This window comes from Falco punctatus, assembly GCF_963210335.1.
Source record: "Falco punctatus genome assembly, chromosome: 19".
NCBI lineage: Eukaryota > Metazoa > Chordata > Aves > Falconiformes > Falconidae > Falco > Falco punctatus.
In genome coordinates, this window is record NC_137599.1 from 5967008 (window position 1) to 5993931 (window position 26924).

General features: G+C 47.4%; 1 protein-coding gene across 20 annotated transcripts in view; it reads right to left on the reverse strand.

Annotated features, from left to right (window-relative positions):
- The window catches only part of MAPT (microtubule associated protein tau), a 59866-nt gene that overhangs the window by 22734 nt on the left and 10208 nt on the right, over window positions 1–26924 (reverse strand). For 16 of the 20 annotated variants that reach the window (XR_013924557.1, XM_080369583.1, XM_080369599.1 and 13 more), the window contains exons 2-5: window positions 6612–6700; window positions 5177–5263; window positions 3673–3759; window positions 1751–1816 (exon numbers count right to left, since the gene is read on the reverse strand). Coding sequence is in view for 19 of the 20 variants with exons in the window: in XM_080369583.1 (XP_080225709.1) it covers window positions 1751–1816; window positions 3673–3759; window positions 5177–5263; window positions 6612–6684 (313 nt within the window). In the remaining variant the exon portion in view is untranslated. Of the gene's footprint in view, window positions 1–1750; window positions 1817–3672; window positions 3760–5176; window positions 5264–6611; window positions 6701–13443; window positions 26916–26924 lie in introns of those variants that run through there. The other 4 variants (XM_080369593.1, XM_080369592.1, XM_080369590.1 and 1 more) reach the window with 4 other exon arrangements.

The following is a 26924-nucleotide window of genomic DNA, read 5'->3' on the forward strand; positions in this document are numbered from 1 at the left end:
CATCAAGAAACACCTTTTATAACCACAGGGATTTGAGGGATGTTTATGCAGCAGCCAGCAGGTCATCCTGGCTCATTTCTTCTGCAAATGAACAGCATGACCATTAACAACCACCAGTGCAGAGATGTGGACAGTCAGTTCATTAGCTGTATTTCCATACTCCAGGACCTGTTGAGGGTTCTGAGGCAAACGTGCAGCACAAGGTCAAGAGCTGGCAGAATGTCAGCACAGCACAAACCGTGAATCAGAAGGCGCTTCTCCACCTCAGATTCCAAAAGCATTTTAGCACACTCCACTGTCACTGCAAAGATCGTTTTTTCAAATTCCACAACACGAAAAATGAAGGTAGCTAGTAATGAGATATCCAAGACACCGTGTGTGTATTGATAATCACATTTTCCTCCAAATCAAAGAGAGCCATTAAAAGGAAGCAGCACATTATTACAAGTCCACTTTCAGAGAAGTCACAATTTAAATAAGAACCTAGAAATGTCATATATAGGTCATATCCGAGCTCCAGCTAGCTGTACGTCCCCATAACTGACAGCTGAAAGATCCCAGGACAGTACAGAAAGGTCTTATGAAAAATCTGGTGAGAAACAGCAGCTAGAACCAGACTGAACAGGGCAGACAGAAGAGAGAACCTCACTGCCCTCCTGCTAATAATCTTGGTTTCCTTTTTGTAACGGTGCCACTGTTTATAATACAGAAGACTTGCTAGTCCAAGAACCCCTGGACAGGCAAGCAAAGATTTTATTTTGATTGTGGGGAGCAGACTGCACATAACTGTGCTCATCTGTATCTGGAAAGCAAAGACTGAATTCTGCCCTGAGCTGAAAACACAAAGACCTATTTACTTCTTTAAAAGACATGGATTTCTGTAAATGCACTAATGCAGCCAGGAGGAGGAAAGACGCTGCCCAAGCAACTGCACAGAAAACTACCTTACAAAATGGGGTTTAACTAAGATTTTAAAGAGCACACAAAATTAGCATTACGGTGTGTAAGTCCTAGCAAGACAGAAGTATCAAAATGAGTTTGAACCCTTAAGTCTGCCCCATTGGGAACAGAATTAAGCTAGCACTGGGTGCTTTGGGAAAATCTCATCCTGAAGTTTTCCATCAAGTCTGAACTGAGCAGAGTCAAGAGAGGCCTTCCAGGTAGCCAAGAGGTCCCTGGATAATTTTTTGGCTCATCTGAGTAGTCACATAATCAATGCTCTAAAAACACTCACTGTCCACCATGCCTGGCATCCCTAAGACCAGGATGAGAAAAAAACACCCATAATGTTAAAAATTCAGGGCTTCAGTGAGTAGGTTTGAGACGTGTTTAACATTAGAAAGAGACACAAATGTACTTATTTGATGTGTGACATGCAGGGCCCAAAACTGACTGTTCAACACTGAGCAGTTCCTCCTGGCTAACTGCACCATCCCAGCTCTGTTCATGACCATTTCTAGCCTGGGGGATGCCCTGTTTTGCAACTGGACAAACAAGCACCAAGGCTTCAGTCATTTGAGAGACAATGTGGTGCATGAAAAGCTGCAGTTCCCTGAAATGAGTATGTCAGAACATTCAAAGCATGTATGATCCTCCCCTGTCAGGAACAGGGAGAACAGCCCAACTGCTCGTACAGTGCAGAGCATTTGCATTACAGAAGAAAATTCCCAAGCCAATTCCCAAGCCACTAGCAACCAGTCACACATGTGGGTAGCAGTAACTGGACCCCAGTGACAGATGATTCACTAACCTTGAGCAGCATCTCCTGCAGCGTGGTCCTCCAGGTTGGGAGTGGCTCCTACACCTGCCTCTTCAGCTGGTCCCAGTTCAGAGAAAGAAGGGAAAAACATGATCAAAACAAGAATTAAGTTTAAGCATGCATCTGGAGAATTACCTCACTGTCACTTCTGCCCATCAGCGCTGTATTACGAGCAGGGCAGCATCAGAAAGGCAATCAACCCACAATGACAATGGATCTAGGTAGATCTATTCAGCCCATGCTGTACCAGACTGGAGGAGTGTTTCAACAACTCACGTGTCCTGGGTGGCAGGTTAGTACAAGCTCCTTCAGGCAGAGGTGCAGAAAACAGGCTGTTAAGGAGCAGGGCAACTTGTGGATTTATAGCCCTACTTGTGGATTTATGTCCCTACTTGTGGATTTATATACCAAGAGTTCAGGACACACTGCTTCTTCCTGGCTCCCTGGTACAGTCAGATCTTGAACCAGAGACTGCGCATCCTTGCTAGCAGGCGACCTGTAGAAGAATGGCTGCAGAAGCGTGGCCTTAGAATCTCTGAAGATCTGCACAATCCAGGCCCGGTATTAGAATAGGCCTGTAATCAGAACTGTGCTGAAGTTGCTGTGCTGAAGGTAACAAGAAAGGTAGCCTTGAGCTATTCTTGAATCCTGAGACCAAGTAATTATGTTGTGCCAACAGGCCGTGGCTGTAACAAGCTGGTTCCCTACAGCTGCTGGGAAAGCAGGTGCAGGGCCAAGAGAGATAGGGACCGGTATGGGAATATAGGGAGTAACAAACTACAAGGCTGAAGCACAGCAACACAATTAGCTACATGGATAAAATGCTTATTTTAGTCATGATAATTAGGGGTGTGAGAACCACGCGTGTTTAGAGACTACTAACCAATTATATTTCTGCTTTATGAATATGCATGTGTATCGGTTCTATATAGGTAGTGTTAGAAACTAATAAAGTTGAGCAAGATGCATAACTCATATTGAGCATCTTCTTGACTCCGGCGAACCCTTCTTCCAACAGCGACCCACTATGCCTTTCAGCCCAGGGCTCCACCAGCAGCCTGGGGACTGGATGCAGGATAGACAATCTGGCTGCCTGAGGGAGAGTGCTGTGGGCTTGTTTCAGCATTCAGGCATTGGCAGAAGCCCATTTTCACCCACTACCTTTCTCAGGTCCTGCCTGATGCTTCCAGGAAAAGCCAGTGGCTGCCACACAGGGGACACATACTCACTCTTCCACATACAGACCTGACTCTCCCAGGAGTTCCTCCCCTCTTGTACACACACAGCACTGCTGCAGCTCACTCCCTCCTTACTCTGTCTCTGAAAGGCCCCCATCCCTTCCTGGGAAACCAGGCCCAGGTGCCGTTATTCCCCACAGAGCATTCAGGCCAAATTAGCCACTTCACTTCCTCTGCGTTATCCCTAAGATGTGCCGGCAGCCACAGAACTGCTGCAGTGGCCTGGTTTTCACCTGCTGCTTCAAAGACAACCGCATGGGCTGGGCTGAGCGAGAGCACCCATGAGACAAGCAGCAAAGTCCTGCGGTGACCGCCTTGCCTCGCCAGCAAAGTGGGGCTGCTGGCAGAGGGGCAGAGATGACTGGGATCTGCAGGTAAGTGCTCAGCCAGGAGATGGGAGGCGAAGCCACCACAGAGACACTAAATAGAAAGACTGTCAGATGTGGAGCTGAGAAAGAGAGAAGAAAAGGCTGAGAGTTTCCCCCAGGATGGGGAAAGCAAGAGGACAATTGTAAGCTAGGAATTATTCCTGCAAGCCACGGAGAAGAAAGAAGCACGCACCAGGAGCAAGGCATGCCTGTGAGAGGTTTTGCAGTGTTATTTTTAAGCACTAACCAGTCCAGCTCTCTGCTCTGACTGCATCAAGGGATGAAGCTGCACCTTGGTCTCCCTCACCTGTGGTTCCTTCCGGGATCTCCCCATGCTGTTCGACACCACCCTGATCCTCGTGGTCTCCTTCCTCCACTAAAGGTGCTGTGGCATCTGAAAAACAACGCAGCTTTCACATAGCTGTTGAGTGGCAAAACCCTGTGAAGGCCAGGACATGCTTGAAGAAGACTGCTCAGAAAAGCAGCCGACTCCCTCCCTTGAGCCAGTGCTTGTGGAGGGAGACAACTGAGCATGACATAGTAAAGCCAGTATCGCAGGGACATCATGAGCTGTCCCCTCTGCCACACAAGCCACACATCTCCAGTGTACTCCTTATGCAGCTGAAGGCTTTACCATAACCATCGTCTGAAAATGCACAAAGACAGCCTGATCTGCATGTGTGACAATGCTATCTGCATGGGGACATCACTGGTCTGGACCAGCAAAGAGCAGCTCCCATCGGATACCTTCATACACCACCCAAGCACTGCGACTGTGTCGCACTCTGGGCAGCTCTGAGACAGACAGATACCTAGCTCCATCCACCAGAGGGATGTCTGCTTGTCATGACAGTCCCAAATCAACTGGAAAGCGGGAGAACACCTGCTTCTGCACCAGCCAGGTTTTACATACTGATTTCTTGAGCCACATACATAGGAACAGAGCTGCTTCACAGATGACCAGCCAGCCCACACCTCCAGTGGAACAGGGATGGAACTGGCCAGCACCTCCATTCACCTTTATTTTAGATAAATTCTGCAAACTAATGCCTTTACTAAAGTCTCCAAGAGGCAGACACTTGGGATTAAAGCAGCTAGAGGAACACACAAAGTGCAGTTAATTAAAAAGGTGAACAGGTCTCTAGACCACTTTGGAATTAGATTCTTTCTACAAACATGGCATTCAGGTAACACTCTTTCTACAAACATGGCATTCAGGTAACACTCCAGAGCAGCACAGATGTGCCCTGAGTCCTACCAATATGGCCTTTATATCAGCACAAAGTCTTGTTTTATGTATAGACTCTGCCCATCTCATCATTCCAGCATGAATCATGCTGTACTAACGAACATGTAAATACAGAGGGGGCAAAAAAAGAGCTATGAGGTACAGCTAACTCTGAAAGGGAACACAGCAACCAGGACGGGCTGTCAGTATCTTGGGGGAGCACAATAATGCAGACTGCTGGCATTGGGAGCACACGACATGGGATTGCTCCCGGCTGCACTGAGCTAACAGGATCTTGCAGTGACTGTCTGAATCTTCAGGAAACAAACCACAAGCAACTTCCTGAACTATAATAAACACTTCACCTTCTCTTGCCTTCCAACCCACTCTCCACCTTTAAAGCTCATTATCTCATTCTGCAGAGTGGCAGACATCACTTGGGATGAGACTAATGAAGAGCATTTGTCCAAGGATGCAGACACTCCTCCTGAGAAACCCCATCAGAACATGGCAAGTCTTTCGGCAAGGTTTACCACGACCCCATCCATCATGGTTTCAAAGCAGTAAGTCAAAGAGCTCCCACCTTCCGTAGTTGGGGTGCTCTTAGCGTCAGATGTTTCAGAAACAGGCTCATCCGATCCATCATCGACTGGTATCTGAAGGGGATAGCCTGGAAAACATTCAAATACTTAGAACAAGCCCTTGGCTACGAATTACGGCCTGTGTGTTACAAACTCTGATTGCCCAGCTCCACAGCAGCAAGAAACTGTAATTGGAGAATATAAAACACCTGAACTAATAAGCAAGCAAAGTGTGAAAATGCGAACCAAAAGCACCAGTGTCATCACCAAAAGGAACAAGCAGGAACCCATCAGCAAAAGAAAAGCCCAGTGAGCTGGACAGCCAGAAACAGCAAAGCATGGCACAAGCAGGAAAGGAGACCTTAGCAAAGTAGAGCAGAAAAGATGTACAACTTCGGAGTCACTGTTGTCCTCTCTGCCTTTTCTGGAGCCATTAGCCTCCATCCCAGAGCAGGCTAGTGAACACTTCCATGATGCGTTAATTCTAACCATTGCAAACCAGCAAGTCTTTGTAAAGGGCTTGGTGTAGCACATAGCATACTGTGCAAACACCTGGTTGCAAAAGTCCCCTTTTGGAAGAGCAGGGCAAGAGGCACAGGTTTCCTCTCTGCAAGGATTCTGGGCAAATAAAACGAGAACTGGAGAAAACAACTTGGAAAAGAAGATTCAAACCAGCATAAGCAAAATCCCTGGGAACCTGTGATGTGCAAAGCTGAGGCTACAAGCTGAGAGGAGCTATCAGACTGAAATGCATTACAGAACCCAGGATGAATGGATGCTATGAATTCTCTCCAGGACAGAGGCAATCCATTTATCTGGTGTAAGGTGTGTCCAAAGCACCTCAAGAAAAGAAAACTGAGATGATGTTTATATGGAGCATAGTTGGGAGTGAGTCCCACCAGGTTTTCTGGCATTATGTGGGTTTCCAAGCTCAACTATGGAGCATAGTGGAATGAGAAAGGAAAGGCTTCTTGAGAAATGCAGGTCTGAAATATGGGGCAAAAGACTCTTGCATAGCCCCTGCTCCCAGAGCTCTCTGTTCAGTTCTCCCCATCTCCCTGTGCAGGTGAGAAAAGCAGGCAGCAAGCAGCATCCTTGAGCTGTGTCTCCAAATAAAAGCGGTGTTGTATTTTTATAGCAAACTGAGAAGTGAACACAGAAACACACATTTGCAAAGCTGCAGCAATAATGTCATCACCAGTCTGGTTACTAGGGATTGCTCTGCTCTCGCTGGGCAATGATATCAAAGCATTTTCTCACCACTACAAACATCAGAGCATCTTGTGGGCTGCAGCCAGCTGATCCACAGTAACCTTCCACACACACCATATCCCCTCTTCCTGGCTGTCCCCAAGGACCCCTTGCACCACCACGCTGGCCCCGCTCTCCCTATTTAGGTGATTCTTCTTTACACCATGTCCTCCTGGAGGTGCTCACCTGAGGGGATGTGCTTCTCCTGGCCAGCTGCGTGGTCCTCCATCATGGTGACGTCCTGACGCTGCTCCGCCATCTCTCAGCAAAGTTACCTGAAGAGGACAGTAAAAAACAAACACGCATTAAGCAAAACCCGACACAATACACCTTCATCTGAAGCCCAGTTGGTGTGCTCCCACCTACTGCTCCACAAGACAATTCTGGTTTGTCAGCCAATTTCCAAGATTATTAAACATCCTATCACAAGCAAGTAGCCAACACCAGCCAACCATCTTTTCAGCCACTCTAACAATATATCTACTTTGTTCCTTTTTCCTGATGAGCCCTGAAATCACACCATTGTATTTGCGGAAGGTTACAGCTCAAGATACACGTTAGCTACTGGGTTTCACACCAGTCCTGAAATATTCCCTGGAGCATCTAACACTAGTGCCTCCAAATCCACCAGGAGCATGCTATGTCCACAGTCATCAAGTAGAGGAGGACAACGGGGAGGGAATGCTAGCACTCCAAACTGAGATCTAAAAGGGCTGTCCCAGCCAGACACCACTCTTTGGTAGAGCAGCACCAAGCCTCAACACAGGAGGTCACAGCAATCCACACTCAAAGGATGGAAAAAACTCACCTATGGGCATGAGCCAAAAGGAAAACATGAATTTTGCATAAAAGACATATGAAGGAGCAAATGTTCCTTGTGAACAACGAGAATATTTAGTTATACCTGCACAAGCAACAGCATGTGCCGGTCACTGCATCCATCACAATAAGGATATAGGCAACTCCTGCCCAGCTGCAACATCAAAATTCCACAGGTATTTAAGAAGTCCCAAGCAAAATGACCATCCTGGCACACACAGGACACAGCTCAGCCACCGTTTTGTCACAGGCAATCACCAGGAGCAGCATGCCTAGTGCTGACACACTTCTGCTGCACACGAAACTCTGCATTTGCCAATTCAATCAGTCTCTCAACAGAAGTGTTTGCTGGCAGGGTGCGATGCTGCTGCAGGAAGGGATGCCTTCTACCTCTGTGGATACAGCCAGCAGGGATACACAGCTATAACGATACATTGATCCCAAAAGCAATCCAAAAGTGACATACAGGGGTAAACAGGACTCTCCAGAGATGGATTTGGACCAGGGACTCTTAAGAGAAGAGGGTCTCACTTGGTTGTGGGTCTGAGAGGACAGCACAACGGCTGCTTTAACCCTGAATTCTTCTTGCAGTGCTGAGAAAGCTAAAAGCACAGTAAATAGGTCTGGACACCAGCAGCAGTAGAAAGATGCTAAAATTCAGTTATTTTTCTAATGTGCATCTATCTGCAAAAGGAAATGAAGTTGCAAACAAATATTATCTGCTTCTGTGAAGCAGGGACTGTGTTTCTCATTCTCCATGCTGGTTGGACAGACATTGCTTTTAGTTGACTTCCTAATAGTTGATATAATTACGGCCATTGGCAGTGATTAATAACCAGCTATTAGGGTAATCACACGTTTGCCATGACTGTCAGGAGCAAATGAATCCAGCAAAGCAGCTCAGGTTACCAGCAGCAAAGAAGCAAACTCATGTGGTTTTGTTTGCTGGCAATAAATTAACTGGATATATGGAACTACGCAAGAGAAGCTCCAACGCTAGTAACCAGATCTCTCACCCAGCTTTTTTTAAGCCTTAGCAAGATGACTATGCAATCTAATTTCTGCCTGAGACAGCAACAAAGCCATTTGACAGAACTGTACCAAGTAAGCTTGAGAACTGCCCTGAAAGGAAATCACCCACAAAAATGGGAGATATAAAATAGGAAAGAATTAATTATCTATTTTTTGCCCCCCAAATGGTGGGCCCTAATTATTTGGACATACGGCTGCCCTCCTCCCAGAGCTCAAAGGATCATATTGATTATATCCTGGTCTCATCTGGCTGTTGCTTGATATTATTTACAGGTCTACTTAGCACTGAAATATGTTAACATTAAAATGGTGTACAGGCCACAAAAGCAACTTGGGCATGAACATGAGTGTAAAATGACACACAAATGTGCTGCTCTTGTGTATTTGTGTGTGCATGCACAGAAGAGCAACCTCTCCAGCCCCAAACACACACAGGACTGGATACAGCAGTTTTCCCCATGCAGTGCCCTGCCTGTTGGTAGGAAAACATGGATGGGAGAAGCAACTCATACCTCACTCACAACTGGTGGTCCCAAACAGTCCTCCCAGCCCAGTTCACTAAACATCTACAGATACTAACATCTTTGCTTCCCAACTGCAGACCCAGAGGAAAACCCCTCACAAGTCTGCTTCACTGGACTTAAATGAGGCTTAACTGCTTCCTTATTCCGTTTCCTTTTCTCTCTTCATCCCACCTGTTTTTTTGGCAAAGAGCAATTAGTGTCTCCCCCAATCTCCCTGGAAAGATACATTTAGTCCTTTCTTGCCTTTGGACAAGAATTTCCTGGGACACCAACCAGAGAGGACTCCTGGCTTGACAGCTAGTGAGCTCGCATAACCCGCCGGAGGCTCATCTGCCGGCTCCATGGACAGCACCCAACACAGCCAAGGATCTTCCACTTTTCCTCTGAACACAGCATTTAGCATCTGTGCCACCCTGGCACAGCAGCAGCAAGCCATGATTCAGCAAAGGCCAGTGGATCTGCTGGCGGGTGCGCAGGGCTGCCTGGTCGAGGGCTGGCTGTCACCCTGCTTCCCGCTGACCTGCCAGTGCCAGGGCTTTTCAGCACAAAGAAATGGTCGGGTGTTTTTCAGAGAAGCTGGCTGGCTGAGTGAGCTTTGCAAGGAGGCCTTTTAACGCTGTGCTGCTCACAGCGGGGCAGACACAGCCTCCATTCCCACTGAGCTCTATGCATGGCAGGATGTAGCCACCTCAGAGCTAAGGGACTGGAGGTGGGCTCGGGACGATGTAGCCATTAGTTTTTCAGAGACACGAGAGAAAGAGTCGTCTTTTCTGTCACAAGAACATGACCAAAAGCCACAAAGATCCATCAAAAAAAACACTCAGTGGGACCCTGAGAGCACCCAAAACCTGGCTGCAGCTTACAAAACACGCTGAACACTCATTCAATTGGACATGGTGATTCTGGGGACGGATGCCCAGTTTGCTGCAGAAGCACCTCCCAGCAGATGAAGCATAATGTCCTCCCGCCACGTCTGCAGCACGACAGGCAGAAGAGCAGAGTCACTCTGTGTCTGAGCCCTTGTGTGCAGCAGTCAGTGGTGAGGAAGAAAAACTCTAACTGGCATGAGCCACCGGTCAGGGTCGGGATTGAGCTCCCACATGGTTCCCACAGCATCTTGCTTTTAGCTGAAGAAATGCCTATTCAACAGATGCCTTTCTCACAAGCGGCTCGGGAAGCATTTCCTACAGCTTGCCCTCCGAAGCCTGGCAGGGCTGAGATTTAAACCCATTACAATAGGGCTGATGAAATTTCATCAGCACCAGATAAGCAAATAAATAACATTAAGCACACAAAGCAATTCAATCGGTAAGTACAAGTGAGCCACCACCACCATTATCTCTAAGCTGCAAAGCTCTCCCAGCAGAATTTGAAATACACAGGCCATATAATCATACGGTCCTGTTCGCCAGGAACATCATCTATAAAGACATTTTATGCCTCTCCAATAAATGCCGAACTTCATTCTCTCCCTCCTCCTTTTTCATCCATTGTAGACGTCAGCTAAAAGTATCGTTCACTTGAAACCGTACTGATGATGCATACAGTTTTGGGACAGATCTGTCTGGTTGAAACCAAAAAGCAAAACTGAATTGCCTATTTGCAAGCCCCTCTTATTCCAGAGTGAAAGTCTCAGCTCTGTTTTGGGTTTTCACTCAGGTAACAAACTCATATGACTAAAGAAAATTTAAACCTTATTAAAACTGCATATTCTAGATTAGACTTCTTAAACAAAGGCTGTCTGAAATTTTTGGAAAAAGTCTATAATGATAATCCCATTTGGTTTTCTTTTCAAGTAGGGGAAGTGGAAAACCCTCTTAGGGAAAAACATAACATTAAGGGGAAAACATATTCTAAAATATTCTGAAAAGTGTAAAACCAGCCCCACCTTGAAGCAATGGTTCAGTAATGAATAATTACAGCAAGGATAGCTGTGCAGAGATAAAACTTCGGCAGCACCCTCTGCATGACAGATAACGCACCAACCCTCCTAAGAATCTTATCCATTTCCAGCAGAACTACTCTTGTTAACCAGGGACACTATCTAAAAAGCAACGGCTTATCCCATAATTAACAGCTCCTCCAAACCCCACATTTTTCAAACCCTCAGCCCGCCTTTTGAGAGAGGAGGCGTACTGAGCAGTCATTTTGAGCTGTGCAATGAGGCAAGGAGGGGGACAAAGTTTTTGTTGCCAGGAGCAGGAGAAACAGGCTGATTTCTGGCAGTGCAGGCTCAGCCCACCAGCACCTCTGCTGTCTGTATGTGTGACTCGGGGGCCTGAGCATCCCTGAACATATCCAGTTTGTCCAGGAGGGGAGTTCCACTGGTGAGAGCCCAGCCACCTCATACCACCAAATGCAATTGCTTTGCCATTCGCATCAGCGTCAAGACAAGACGCAGGCTGGCACACAGCCTATTTCACTCCCAGTCTTGGACCTGCTTTCCAAATGAGATAAAGGATTACGAAACACTGGCCTCCAAGCCTCCGACTGGTTTGAGAGTTGAATATTGCCAACCCTACCCTCAGGCCGTGTAACCTAGAGAGGAGCAGATATTCCTGTTTGCTGTAACCAGGGATGAGCCAGAGGTGTACATGGATCCATCGGGAGAGCAGAGGCAGTGCAGGGCAGCTGATGGCATTCAGGACATCAGGAGACTTGGGATGCACTTCTCCGTGACTCAGCCAACTAAACTCAACATTGAGCAACCAGGAGCAACTCTCAAGCATTTGAATAGCATTTCAGGGCTGAACTTGGCCCTGCACAGTCACTGCAGGCCTGTGCTGTACGAAATGTTACGGGCTAAAAGCCAAACCAGCAATTTTCACCCCAAAGAGCCCAAAGCATGCAGGACCACATATCCAGTATGAAATGATCAAACCTTCAACAGCCATCAAGAGCACTGCAGTTTAGGCCAGGAAGCAAAAGCTGTTAGTCAGCTCCAGGTCCACAAGATGTTTCAAAAGGAAAAATAATACAATTTTCCTTGTGGAGTTTGGCAAGGATACTGAAAGCAACATCACTCCTCTCAGAGGAGGTTGCAGCGACCTGACAGTAAAGCCTATTTGCTTTATGTAATGGCTCCCACAATGCCTGCAAAACCATGTACTGCCGTTTTTCCAACAGCCACAAAGATCTCCGTGCCAGCCCGCAGCCAGTCTGACCTGGCTTCATTTGCAAGACGCCATGATCATGAGTCAAGACATTGCAGCCACATCCCTGACACTGTCTTACATTCATGCCCAGGAGAACTGAGCCAGAAATTAAAAGCACTGCTCTTCTTCCACTACCCATCCTGCAAATTTATAGCTTGTTAGGCTCAAAGGCATCAATAAAATGGCTTGGTCTGGTCTGTCAGCAGAAGTAAAAGCTACTCTAGTAGCTTTTCAGCACAGCTGGGGCAGCCCTGTTTTGAATAAAATCAACTGCTCAATTCATAGTAATCCCCCGCCCTTGCATAACCCACACATGTGAAAACTGGTCCAAACGGAATGACTGCTGCATCCCTCCTTCAAGAGGAACTGAACAATGGCTACAAATATTTCATAAAGAGGGAAGGAGAACAGGGAAGGCCTATGCAAACCAGGATTTAAAAAGAAAATTAAATCAATAAATGAACAAAACAGATAAAAAGTTCCCAGCTAGAACACATTTAATCCCTGCTTATAGGGCATAAACCAGCTCCAGGCATTGGAAAGAAACTTCTCCTGTAAAGCAGCGTGTTTCTCCTGCCTGGTGACCTCTCTGCGCTGTAGACCACGAGGCCACACAGCTCCAGACAGCCCCATGCCCAGCCTGCAGCAGCAATTCTTGCACAGCCAGCAAACAGGCACCCCAGCCGCCTTTCTGGAGCACAGTCAGGACACATCACCACCAGCACAAAGACACAGCAGAGCTCTCATTCTGCTGCCGCTCAGGCTAACCACCAGCAAACCACGCACAAAGCCTCCAGCGCTCTCCGCCTGGGAAGATTTAGATCCCAAATTAAGTTGAGCACCCCAAAGTCTTAATCCCTTGGCAAAAAGTTTCTCCACAATGAAAGGTAAATAAAACCAGGGCTGAAAACAACATACCCTATTGAGAGTGGCCCAGTAGTGAAGGGGGAAGAAAGCAGATGCTGGGGACCACACAGCTGTGCTTCGGTGGTGCTCAGCCTTGCGTAATCTGTGCCAGACAACATCATTAGCACTGCCACAAAGGAGCACAAAAATGCATCCCTGCAACCCTTCTGGTGCCAAGGAGATGAGTGCTCCCACGATGCCCGACCGAGGAAACTGGGTCAGCAGCTGCACCCCACTCACCCGTAAGCCCAGTAACACACAGGGCTACAACCACAGCCCAAGGATCGGCAGGGCACACTCTGACAGCCGCTGTTTCTGAACGGCCACAGCATTATTCCCCATCACAGAGGAAGTAGTCTCGATCTGCAGCAATTCAAACAGCACAGCTCCAGGGATCACGAGTTTGGGAACTAATAGCTCGATTTACATACGCACAAATCCCAAAATAAACTAGGCGTTGGCAGATCTGTTTGCGGCTGGGTGCAGGGGGTTACTAGCCACACATTGCAAGAAAACAGAGGAAAGAGAAATTTCAGCAGAAGGCGAGTGCAACGCTTTGAGAGATACTGGTTGGATTTGCACACTTTGGTACTCATCACTGGGCCCAACCGAGCAGCTCCATCTTTACACCAGCACACAGTGTCCAAGCAGTCACCCAGCTGATTTCCAGACATGGGCAGAGTAAAGCCTCTTGGCTATTGTATCTTGTACTCAGCCGCAGCAGTGTCTTCCTCCTCCGTTATTTAATCAGTAAGGGCAGTAAGCATCCACTCCTGTTACTTGAAAACGAAAATTCAACATGAGCTATCTGTTACCTCTGATAGGTGATCAAACACCTAAAGGGTTTTAAAAAAAGCATCATTCCATACGAACTACTTAATTAAAATGGAGTGACAGCTCCATGAAATAACATCACCCTGAAAGGATCTTCATAATTCATAAGCAACTTTCTTTTCATCTCCTTTGTGTACACCTCCAAGTATTGTTTTTCCAAGAAACTGACAGAGGAAGGAATATGGACAGCAATCTCATTAATCGCAGGCACTGCCTAATATGCAGTGAGCTGAGAAATTACTTGAAGTTTCAAGTTATCTAGTCACAAGGCTAGAAAAACTTCTTCAGGTTCAAAGACTGACAAATGCCTCTCAGAACAATAAGAGGGAGTTGCAAAAGAAATAGTCTCAAAAATGCACCTTTCTTCATTTATTTTTTTTGTTTCATGTTTTTTCCATGTTAAAGTTTAAGTGACTCCTTGGGAGCCTGGAACTTTTGACACCTCTCTCTGGGGACTGGCCACCTTCCATGCAGACGTGAGATGGGTTTGGGTTCGCAGCAGAACAGCTTTGAGGCACAGGAGCCTCATCACAGCAAGAGTGGTCACACTGGCTTCATGCACACACACATTTGGGACCTGAAGGTTACGGAGACCAGGCAATAAACAACCCCCGCACCAGCTAATGACATATTGCCACATCTGGAAAGGAGATGGGGAAAGGTGAGGGTGGGAACAGGGCAAGGAAACCCCAAGTACTGAGATGCCACGACTCCGTACAAACAGCACCAAAAAGGAATAGACAAGCTGGATTCAAAGACACAATAGCTCAGGGAATCATCAGTAAACAGCCCTTACAAACCTAACCTCTCCACAGCCAAGGGCTCTGCAAGCTAACTGATGAGGGTCACCAGCTGGCAAAGGTCTCCAGGGCACGCTCGTGGCTACAGAAAAGCCAAGGGATACTCACGAACCGACAAGTTCCTCAGTGTTGCTGAGAATTAAACTAACAGAATTTGCCATCCCAAATCAGCTTAGGCCCAGCTCAGCAGCTGCCTCCAAGCAGGGTGGCAATTAGGAGACCAGATTATCCAGGCACACAACTCCAGCCCACGGCCTAAACTGCAAGAGTAGCTGGACCCAGGAGATAGGAAATGGTTCTACCTGCATGTCTTTTCTCTGCCCAAATAGAAGTGCACCACAAACGTGGCCTCTCCCAAGAACAGGAATGTGCTGGGAATATACACGAGTGTTTTGCAATGTAGAAATACTAACTCTGAATCTTGCATCAACTGTTACTGACAGAAGCACCAGGTGGTTTACCAAAGACATCCTTATTCCCACGTTCCCTGGAAGGGGAACAGAGGTGAAAAGGCTTGTCATGGAGCAGGCTGGGGGCAAACCAGAGCGGAAGCCAGGCTCCAACAGATGCCACAACCTGCATGCTCCCAGCTGTGCTGCTCTCATTCAGGAAGGGCTCTCTGGAGCAGCACCCGAGTAGAGAAACCAGAGGAAGCTCCTCAGGGACAGGACAGGGACATAAGGGCAGCAGGGCTCCATCTTTGTCTCACCTGAAACCTGAGCACTGCCACTATTACTACCTTCCTTCCTTGATCTTTTACCCTTTCTTACCTTTTGCTTTTTGCCTGTCTTATCTGACCAAGTCAAAACCAACCATTACAGCAGCCCCGGCTCCTGCCCCAGCTTCCTCTGTGAGCTTACAGGAGGGCGTTTAAGGACGATGGCTGCCCAGGGAGGTGTCAGCACTCGGGATCGCCGTTCTTATTCCATACTATGATGCAAAGATCAAGCTGTCTCTAAGTCCACTAACTTTAGCTAGATTAAAACTCTGATCAGAGTGGCTTACCATGTAGAAGAGAAAAAGGAAGCAACTAGTTTTAAAGCTTGCCCTGTCTGTTCAGCAAGCTCTTTGTGAATAGAAGGAAGAGAAGCCTCTTTGGCAGGGATTTACTAGGCTACCTTCGGATTTCTTCCCAACCCCCTACTGCAGTATCTTGCAGTCTTGCATGTCACAGAACCATAGGATGGTCTATGGGTGGATAAATTCTTCCTCCTTCAAAATCCTGCTTGTTGGGAAGCCTTTAAGCAGTTGAACATGTAGAGCGGATCAAAGAGAAGGCAGATCTTATTTACCAGCTAATTCTCTTTGACTCTTCCCATCCCAGGCTCAGCCCAGCCTGCTGGAAATCAGAGCATCTTCCCTGCTGCTGCAGGTTTTAAGGCGGGCTCACCAGCATTCAGGCTTGTACCAATCATTATTTACTTAACAGAAAATGGAAGCCTAATATTTCCCTTGCACTGCCTTTCAAAGGCTGTGCTGCATGCTGAGATGTGGCTGAACTGCTATGCATGGCAAAATCCTTAGACATTCTCTCCAGCTGCTGGGAGGAGTTGCTCGCCCAGACCACCCAGTGCTACCAAAAAGAATCCATCAGGGAAGAAAACACAAGTCAATGTGTTCTTAGCATGCTACTTTCCAGCCACAGCAGAAAAGTAACATTTATGTGTGCCTGGATGGGGAGAGAGAAAAGAGGAAAGAAAAGTTCGTGGAAATGTCCCTGGGATAGTCAACAGCACAACTGTGCTGGGCCCCATCAAAAGTCTCCTTTACCCTGGCTGGCAAATTACCCCATAAGGAAGAAGAAATTGCTTTCCTGAGAGACTGCACTGCCTGAAGAAAGAAAAAGATATCCATCCCCACTAACTGACAGCTGCTGCACACTGTTGCTCACGTGGAACAATTATAAAGGATGTTCCCGTGATAAGCAGTTGAGGAAGGTCCCTCTCACACAGCAGTCAGTGGTAAAGGGAGCCTGGCAGGGCTCATCTGGTCTGTGGATGCTTGCAATCTACCACAAGCAGGACTAGTAGTGTGGCCAGCAGTTTCTCATGGTTATCACAATTTTCTTCATTATTACGAGGTCAGAAACAAACTGACGGGACTTATTTCATGCTCCAGTGGGTACCACAACACATGCCAGGGCAGGGGAAGGACGACAGATGCAGACGAGATCACCCCCATTTCCCTGAACACAGCCAATTTGGTAGGACACTGAGCACTGTCACACCCTTCTTGGGTTCCCAGACAGAGCTCCTGAAATGCAATTCAGTCAATTGAAAAGCTGAGAAATACCCCAAATCTCGCTCTTTATTAGCCAGACAGACACCAAACACCCTCAAACAAGCAGGAGGGTCAAAAAAGCCATGCTGGGTGATGAGCCAGCGTGGAGCTGAGCTCACCCCACCTAGCAAGTGTGCGACGCAATCGACCAAAGCACCAGATAAAGGTGTTTCTAGCACGTTAGTGAACAGTGACTCCTTGAAAGCAGCTCTGCCGTTCATCCTCACACAAGCTCTCCAGCACCGTCTCCATTTTATAACCTACAGCTTCGTAGCACAGCCGTGGGCTGTAGGACCCAGCAGAGACGTCTGCCAGCGAGAGAACCAAAGCTCTGCTAATTTCCTTTCTCCGCAGGCTTTTGTAGTGGCACACATACAACAGCATCCATTTGGTGCACCAGAGCCACGGGCTAGAGAGATGTCTGAAACCTGGTGTGAACATGGGATCTAAGACAAGCCCTGAGCCATCTGCAGAGTTCACACACCATCAGCACACTCTGCATTGAAGAAGTTAAATGTTCTGCATTTAAGTGCAAAAACTGCAGAGTCCATTGCAAGGAGAAAAACCCTCTGCAGTACTCGGCCGCCTTGCTGCCAGGCCCATGAATCTTCTCTTTCTTTGCTGCAGGAGAAAACAGCCACCTTTGCTGCGGTGCACAGGGCTAGGGCCCCCAGGGACAGGCAAGCAGGGTTAAGCCTTCCTGTGCTGGAAGGCTGCACATCCTGCACTTCCCAGGAGCTGCTGTAGCCAGCTGGCCACGGTGCAAGCAGTGAGCAGGCTGCACACTAGCTACTGCTCCCATATGCAAAGGCAGACGACGCTGCTCTGTTTGGTGCTAGGCTCAAATGATGCAGACACTGGAAAGAGATCAACATGCAACCAGAAGCCTCAAAAATTAAGAGAATTTTATGGGAAGAAAACTTCGCTTACACCTGTAAATGGACTTGAAGATTTAGGTACTTGGTATCACTTTCCACCTTAACCAAACCAGTAATGTGTACATGTGGTGCAGTTCCACAGGAAGGGCCCAAAAAAATAAGCAGGTGGTACCCCGGCCTCAGAGCAGCGACGTTTTCATTGTGGAAAGGTCGGAAGAGCAAGGCTCCTGCCTCAGAACTGGTAGAACAAGGCTGCAGTTTGACAAGCCAGGCCCAGATCACACTGCTTGGTCCTTATTCCTTACACCACCAGCACTGCTCCAGAACCCCACTGGAATGTGGTTCAAGGCACTAAACCAGCAGAAACTGAACCCCTCACAGGCAGAAACTGTATGTGACAGTAGTGCTATGGGTCATCTCACCCCAGCTTTGGAGCACCAAGGTAGCAGAGGGGGAAGCGTGGGAGGCCAGCACCAGCTGCCATCCAGCTGCACCTTGAGCCCCTCCAGGAATTGCCTCTGGCTTGAAAAAGGCACTGTCAAGACACAAGGTATGTGTTTATTGCTTACTTTGATCTCAGCTGCTCCTCTTTCTTTGATTTCACAGTGCTGACAACATTCGCTGCACTGTGACAGAAGTTCCGTGAATATTCAATGCCGATACAGTAATGAAGACATAAAACATAAAAGAACTTCATGCCAGAGCTCTAGCCTACGAATCCAAGTGATCCTAGCCAGAGTGGATGCGACAGAACTGGGAAAGTGCTGTGGACCCTAATGTTGCAGGAGATTTTCTCAGGGCAAGGAAAACATTCAAGGTATCTTCTCAAATCGGGCCTTCATTTCTTAAGTTATTTTGTGCTGTTTCAACACATGGATAGAAATTAAAATTATGACAACAGCACCATCTGCTCCAGCTACTGCCGCACCACCATGGCTGGCATCGCTCTTGCAGTGACAGAAAGCCTGTCCCAGGGAAGAAGCCAAGTCAGGTGGGTTTTCCCAGGGAGCACTATCTCACTTCTACAGGATCCAAGTCCTGCAGGGCTCCTGACTGCAAAGATTGCAGATGCAGAAGTGGTCTCCAGTGTCCTACAGCAGAGAGACACTACCACTACAAGGAACAGGGAGGAAGCGGACAGGGTGTCCAGTCAGTTGGGTTAAGCAGTGACACTCGCTGCCCTCAGCAATGGTCAGAAGCCCAGGGTAAGCATGGCAGACACAGACATGCAGGAACAGGCGTTACCAGCTTGCCTGAAAAGCCACAGCTTACCACTGCAATGGGAAACACAGGCCTCTACGCACTCCTGTGACAAACCATCACCCACACAGTTCAGCCACAGTGCTTATTTCACCAAGCCATTACTGCTTGATACCCAAACTGGGCACCAAATACCCTTTGGCCCCATAGTGTCCAGTTCCAGCATCCCGAAGATGGCTGAGAGCACTGGCATGCAGCAGGATACCTTACCGGGACAGGCTCTCTATAAATACAGGGGAAGAAAAGAGTCATGCATTCCTTACACACTGGTTTCTTAGCCTAGAAAAAAACAAACATGACAGACCTCACAAGCTTTTGGGACTTTAGGAGGACTTGTCCTCAGTCCAGCAGTCACTATGCAACATGACAGGACTTGGAAAAGGTGATTTAGCTTTTGTCTAGCTTTTCTGCATTATTTTTGCTTCACATGAATAAGAGACACTTCAGATGAGGTCAAAAGCCAGCGTGTGTTTCCTAAATGTCTTTTTTTTTTTTTTTTTAAGGCCAAAAGACACACAAAAGACACAAACAATAGGACATTCATCCAGCATTTCTGCTACACCTACATCTCCCTTGTCATGTTATTGCATAACAGCAGAAGAAAACAGTTCCCTCAAAATGTTCACAACAGTATTTATTAAAAACTAAAATTAGCATTTTTAATTAAAACTGTATCAGAAGGGGTAAGAAGATGATAAATGCAGAAAAAAAAAAAAAACTAATCTGGAGGAGGTCAAGGAAAAAAGCCATCATTGGGAAAGCACAGCCAAGGGATGAGTGCATCATTCAACTCTTCACAGAGACAGCAGGGACTGGGACAGGCCAACCACATCAGTGAGTAATGGGGAAAAGGGGTGGGCACCCCAGCAGGTTCACACCTTGCTGAGCGCTGGGAAGTTGCTGCCCCAGTCACAGGGAGCGGCCGATCAGGCTGCTCACGGCTTGCCACGGTTCCGCCAGGGGCCTGTCCTAGCTCCAAGTTTCATACACCACGGCATGAACAGCAAGCAAGAGGTGTGGCAGAAGACAGTAGTGTCTCCTGATACCCTGCACAAGTTAGAGTTCGGGAGCCAGAGCTCTTCCTTCTAAAAACAAAAACCCAACAGAAGCTGCATTTGTACCTTTCATAACAAGGGAGCACAGTTTGAACCATGCCGAGGCACAAGACAAACAAGGCTTTTCAAGTAAGGATGAACAGCAAATAAAAACCTTCATACACAAAACACATCCCTACTGAGTACTCTGATGTCTGTCCAGCTGGTCTTTGCCCAGTTTGGGCCACTGGGGATGACAATCAGGTAGCAATCTGTCTTGCCTTGATTCTAGTTTTATTGAGCAGATGAGCAGTTTTGCAACAAAAGCAGATGCAGGCAGCATGAATAGTCACAATCCACATGGGAACTCAGACCATAAATTCAGCCAAAGAGTTGTAAAACCATTATTTCCCCTCCCAACCCAAAGGCTAAAGGAGGAGCAAGTTAAAAAAAAATAAAATCAGAATCCATGTGCATTTTCATCATCCCCAGGAATTAGCTGGAAGCCCAGTTGATGCCCATCTTCCTTTCCACAGGGGTGAAGAGTGGAAATTGTCTGAATTTAAGACTGCCCCAAGTCTAGGAACTCAGGCTCAATATCCCCTAGTACATTCGTTAAAAATAAATGAGGTGCAATCAGTCTCCTCAGGGATTTTATCCCCTTTCAGCTCTAAATGCAGCTCTGCTGTCACACGTATGATATGTATAAAAGGACAAGTCTGCTTCAGAGCTTTACTTCCTGCTTAAAATAATATTACTCCTGGTCTCGGGTTACCAGGGATCTATTCATGTTTGGTAAGGTCACAGGCTCTAGCGAAATCATTAATACAAAGGCTGGAATAAACAGGGTTGCCACTATTTCGGTAGTGCTTCTTTTTATTGCAGTGCACGAGTAGCAGCAGACGATCCGAAGAGGCTCTGACCACACCTAGAGCCACAGCGCTTTGTACTCCTTCCCAAGGGAGGCAGAGAGCAGCGCGCTGCGGGCGGGAGATGCTGGCTCCTCTTCTCACACCGAGACGAGGCAGCAGCTTTACCCACCTTACAGAAAGGCCCGTTTTCATAGACGGTATGTGTTTAGGGCACTCTCTCTGCAGACTACCGGACTTCAGTGCCTAGTGATCCTTACTCAGTTCCAAAACTCACTTTATGCACGCTGATCTCCCTCCAGCATCACCTAGGTATGCCCAGCTTCCTCTTGCTAACGAGAACTTTCTAGCAATCCAACCAGGCCATTTCAAGCTATTTTGCCACGAGCATTGGTAAGGTGCTTTTCACCTGCACACAAACATTGCTGCAACTACAGTACAGTATTCTTCCATTCAAGAATAATTTAAGCACCAAGAAGCTCTCGGATGCTGATAGAGAAAACCCACAAACCCACTCATGGATTTAAAAACCCCTCCATAAGGGAAGTATACGAGCAACAATAACTGATGAAACACGCTTTGCAGCTGAGCATGGACCTCAAGACAGCTGTGACAATAAACCCTATTATTAGACAAAATAAAAGCAGTGACATATTTGAGTTTAAGCATTAATAAGTGCCTTCACATTAAACAGCATCCATGACTCTCTTTGCCTCTCACCTTGAGGAACCTGGGGGAAGGAAGGAGCTAGCAAGGTAATTCAGCTACCACTAAAATCGGGGAAAGGCAAAACTCATGCCAAGTATTCTACAAAACCATAAAATAAGGGTTCCCAATGCTGGAAGACCAGTACATTCTGCAGGGAGCTGGGCCCTGCTCATGCTCTCAGCAAGTCCAGCTGCTGAGCACTTGCCCAAGGGAAGGGCCCCGCAAGCATCAGCTGCCCCAGCGAAGAGGCTCCCAAGAGCACTGCAGAAGAACATGAATCTGGTTCTCCAGGCAAGATTCAAAATGGAAGGGAAAGAGGACAAGCACAGGAAAGATTGATGAGAAAGGAAGGGAGACAGGACAGCATGCCCGCATGTGCACATGGTGCTTGGATTTGGCAGGTACCCAAGATGCACACACTGCTCAGGATGAGAACAAAACCTAGCTGCCATCGTGGTAGATCCTCTCTCCAGCTCACAGTTGCCCTTTTTCAGATCACCCATCCACCACCACAACCCCCGCAAGTCTCCTCTTTGCAAGCCCCAGCGTCACTCCCTTTGTCACAGGATAGGTCCAATACCCTCATCTTAGTCCCAGACTTTCTGATTCTGTTCTCTTGCTTACTGATGGGCAGTGTCTACAAGCAACACCACAGCTCAAGCAGTAGATCTTTAGCTGGGTTTTTAACCTGTTTTCCTTTTTGTACCCAACGGCAACGTTTATTACTTCTGCTTATATATGCCTGCCAGGCTCTCCATTATTACAGCAGAAGAAAAGGGAAAAGCATGTAGTTTTCTGTCCAATTTGGAGATGCCCATTGTTAAAAGCTACTTCTGCAAACCCCTCCAGCTAGCTCCAGGGCAGCATCATTTATCATGCTGATGAGGCAGTAGGTAAAACTACAAATAAAGTAGTAACTTCAAAGGGCAGAATTTGCCTAAAGTCTGCCCTTGAATTCAGACTAAGCAGCATCTGAAAATGAACCACAAAAGGCAATTCTGACTTCAGATTAAAACCCAGCTTTGGGCTCACAAACATCTGATGTCTGACACCACAAGCTACAGCTACCAGCAGAGAGCACATGAAACTCCACTTCTGTAACACAACCATACGAGCCAGCTTCGTCACAGGTCGCACCTTAAACCACAAAGGTAATTCAGTCCTGCAACTCCTACCCCATCACATCCAGGATCTGCAGTGGGAGGGTAATAAAATACTCAGCACCTGCATGGAGCTGGTCAGCACTTTGTAAAAGGAGGGTCAGCATTAGGAAAGGAACACAAGCCACATTTACAAAACCTTAGGTTTCATTTACTTCTGACCATACCAAAGTGAAGTACACTTTCAGATAAAAATTGTATTTTTATACAGAGGCTCCCCTTGCCAGCCTGCACTGACACATAACCCTGAGAATTCACAAAAGGTTAGAGCTACAAACCAGCCTCCAGGAAGCTCATCCCACTAGATTATCCCTTCTCTTGGGACAGTCTCTTCCGGCAAACCCTTTCTGTCATCGCTGTGTCCTCAAACTAACCACACAATGAACACACCTTGAGCCCTGCAAACCAGGTCAGGGACATTTTGTCACCTATAAGCCCAGCACAAGCAAGTTTTCAGCCTACTCCCAAAACCCTCCCACCACCATACTTCCAGTCATTGATCCAACAGCCCCTTCCCAGGACAGGGACCCAGGGAGAATACAGTATGCACAAAACCTTCAGCTATAGCTTTACTCCATCTCTTCAGCCCCCTTCTTGTCCTTCCACTTGCATTTTGCTGCATCTCAGCCCGATGAAAGCTCATGTGATGCCTGCACTCACCATCCTTCACCCTCTGCCAAAGACTCACCCCACTACCTGGATACATGAGACCACAGCAGCCAGCCAAGACAAAAATTACTTGCCCACCATCTTGCCTCTCATCTTGACTGTGACAGGCCTGCTCTGCCCTCAGCTCAACCGAGAATGTACACATCTGGCCAAATGTGTTCCCTGTACCAGGAATCTCACATGAAACAACACTTGAGAGAAAGAAGGAGCAGAGCTGCATGTGAGCGAGACACACACACACCGTCACAGTAAGACCAACCCAGTGCATCCAGGATCTAAGTCGAGCTTTGATCAAATTAAAGACGAAATGTTTCTTAGAGAAGTATTTCACCACTCTCAACACACACCCTCCTGCTTCTCCAGTTTCAACTTTAAAAGGGCATCCCAGCAAATGCTTCTTTCCAACGTATGGAAGACTGATTTATCTCAGAAATGGATCTCCAGGCCAGCACAAACATGCACATCACTGAGCTGGATGTGTCCAAGGATCATGGGAGAGGCTTCTTTAGATTTTTTTGAGCCATTTACAAACACCCCAAGGAATTTCATTCTGCAGCAAGTGACTTGACACACTCATGAAATCCATCTGAAATTACATCAGGCACTTCCAGGCAGACAGCCTGGGACAGGAGCTGATGGGCAGCCATAAAGTGAAATGCTGACAAGTGGCAGAAAGCCCTGCAACTCTGTAGCACACAGCATTCAAAGCCACCCATGCTATTAAAACCCATGAACACAAGTGGTTTCATCACCTCTTGTAAGTGCTAGGTTTCCCCACGAATGGCAGTTTAATACAGTCCTCCTTCCCACGGGCTTGTATAATCTGTCCCTTAAGACTGCACTTTGTCCCACAATGACCCCCATCAGCCTTCATCCTTCCCATGTGCCTTACAGCAGCATCAAAGACAGCTGAGCCACAGCTCACCGAAGAGTAACACACACACTGGCCAGCTGAATCGGACAAATGAGGGACAAATGGACCTGCCTTCCCAGGGCACTGACGGCGCAGTCCCACCAACTGCTCCGAAGTAATTCAAGGACAGCACTGAGGGAGGGCACAGAGGCAAAGATGGACAGACAGGGCTACCAGATCTGTTCTAGGAAGAGAGGTCAGGGCAGGTACAGCAGGGAGGCTGCAAAGATGGAAATAATTAGCGCAACTGCAGCGATAATCCTTTTAGCTTAACAGAAGGTATCCCCTGGTGCTCCCTTTTCTTGGATATTTAAAGAAAAGACACTGAAAACACAAGCCACGCCACATGTAATGACTGTCTTTACTGATCGGACTGCTTGGAAGGGAAAAATCAGTGGATTGATTTGAGGAGCATGAAGGGCTTATTAGACTTGCAAAGAAAATCCACTCAAGTCTAAAGGCACAGATACAGCTCCTCCAGACTCCAGTGTAAACTGCATATGCTTTCCACAGGCACTTTAAAAAAAAAAAAAAAAAAGCAGCCTACAACCAGCAGATTTCAGTGCCAAACACAGCTACAACTCGTGGATGGAGGAGATCCATCCTGCTGCAAGAGATTCAGAGATGCCTTCAGTCCCTCACAGCAGAGCTGTGCCCACCTTAACCACACAAGGGATTACCTAAAGGTCCACTTTAGTTTTCTGCTATAACCACCACAACCTGGGGTGACCTGCAAAGACAGCTTGGGACTGAGGGCTGTTCATCTTAAAAAGGCAGGTGGGAGCGCTGCACAGAGCAGACACGCCACTGCTTATGCACCTCCAGGCAGGAGCAGTGACCCAAACTGAGGGCTGCACCTCTGGTGGGACTGAGCCAGCTTGATGCTCTGCAAGGTTTTGTCAGGACTGCCTGCCACCGAACAGCCCACTGACCTCTGCCCAGGACCACTTACCCTCATTCTCTTCCCAGGACTGGTCTGTGATGAGTGGGAACATCTCTGCACTGCTCTGCAAGGATTAGCAATCCAGTTCAAGTTACTTCTGCAATTTCCTTTCTTTTCTCTCTCCGTAGGTAGGCAAAGCCCAGCCTATGCAACCCATGCATTACAGCAATGCCTTCTTCATTGATGAGCACCCCCAAGTGCAAGGACATGCCCTTGGGGTGAGCCCCAGACACCATGCCAGCCCACCTCTGGAGTCTGAACACCAGTTAAGCAAGCAAAGCTCCTGAGGCAGAAAGAGATTACACTGGATGGGTAGAAAAACCTAGAAAGCCAGCCAGCTCCGATGCAACTGCAGCAATAGAGGTCCTCTGAAAGCTGCTGTCCTCCCAAGCCATCAGCTGGTGCATCTTCTAAGCAGAGGCTGGGAATAGCCAAGATGCTGAGTCTGGGGTTCCCCCTCCACCTGGCTATGGGCAGGCACACAAGGGAAACATCTCTCATTTTGTTTAACAGCCTCAGCTGTTCTAATAGAGCTTAAGAGGTCCGTTTTGCTTCTGCAAGAAAGGGTTCACAGTGCTTTGTAGACCTTGCAGCAAGCCATATACCCAGAAAGCACAACGCACAACCCTGTTGTTCATGGGCTGGTGGCTTCACCTGCGTGCAGAGCCACAGCCCTCCTAAACCTGCACCACATTCCAGCAGCTCCACCAGTGACAGCCCCAACACACCGCACACCCTCTCAGCATCACCCGGATGAAGGACACAAAAGTCTGTCACAAGTCCAGGGCACTTCACTACAGGCTTCTGACTCTCTGTCCACACCTACATACAGCCAGCACACAGCCTAGGAAGCAATAAGCCAACCTACTAGCCAACTGACCTCAACCACCAGCAGGCTAAGCAAACTGGAAAATACTGGGAGCTGGGTTGAAGCCAGCACCCTGATTCTTTCTTGATTCATCAAGCATCAGAGCATTGCTACAGCTAAATTAGCAACACTCCTTCAAAAGATGCAGAGACAACAACCAAGCCTCATCAGCGCACTGGGCTGGGAAGATAAGCTTATTCTGCTCAAGACAAACTCAAATCTACAGCTTTCTCCAGCTTTTGAATAACATTCCTATTGGGAAAAAATGGAACAGCCACCCTCAGCATTTCCCCTCAGACACTGCTTCATAATCCAATTTTCAACACTTTGCAAACCAAAAGGGATTTGTCTGAAAGTCTGGATGTGGACACACCCCAGCACCCACATCTCGAACAGCTATGCCAACCGTCCATACAGGCGCACACTGACACTCCAACAGGCAAAGTGGTTACAGTTGTGCTGCTGGACAATTTGTGTCTGGACAATTTGTTCTCCTATGCTGATGAACACTGGCTTTCAGAAGGAACAGCAGAGACACCATCTCAAAAGCATTTTCAACGTGGCTCTCCCCAGCCGTTTCTAACAGCCACATGATGCTGCAAAGCCCAACTTCCAAATGAGGATATAAACATCATCAAGGAGCAATTTGCATTACTCCCTGCTACTACACATTAAGAACCGCTCAGCTAAGCCCCAGCAAATACAACCACTTCCAAATCCCATGACTGGCAAAACCCTGGAAAAAAAAAAAAAAAAAAAAAAAGACAATGATGCAACACAGATCCACAAGCATGCAATGAAGAACAGAATTTTTCCAAAATGAAGCAGAGGAACATGAAAGGCAGAA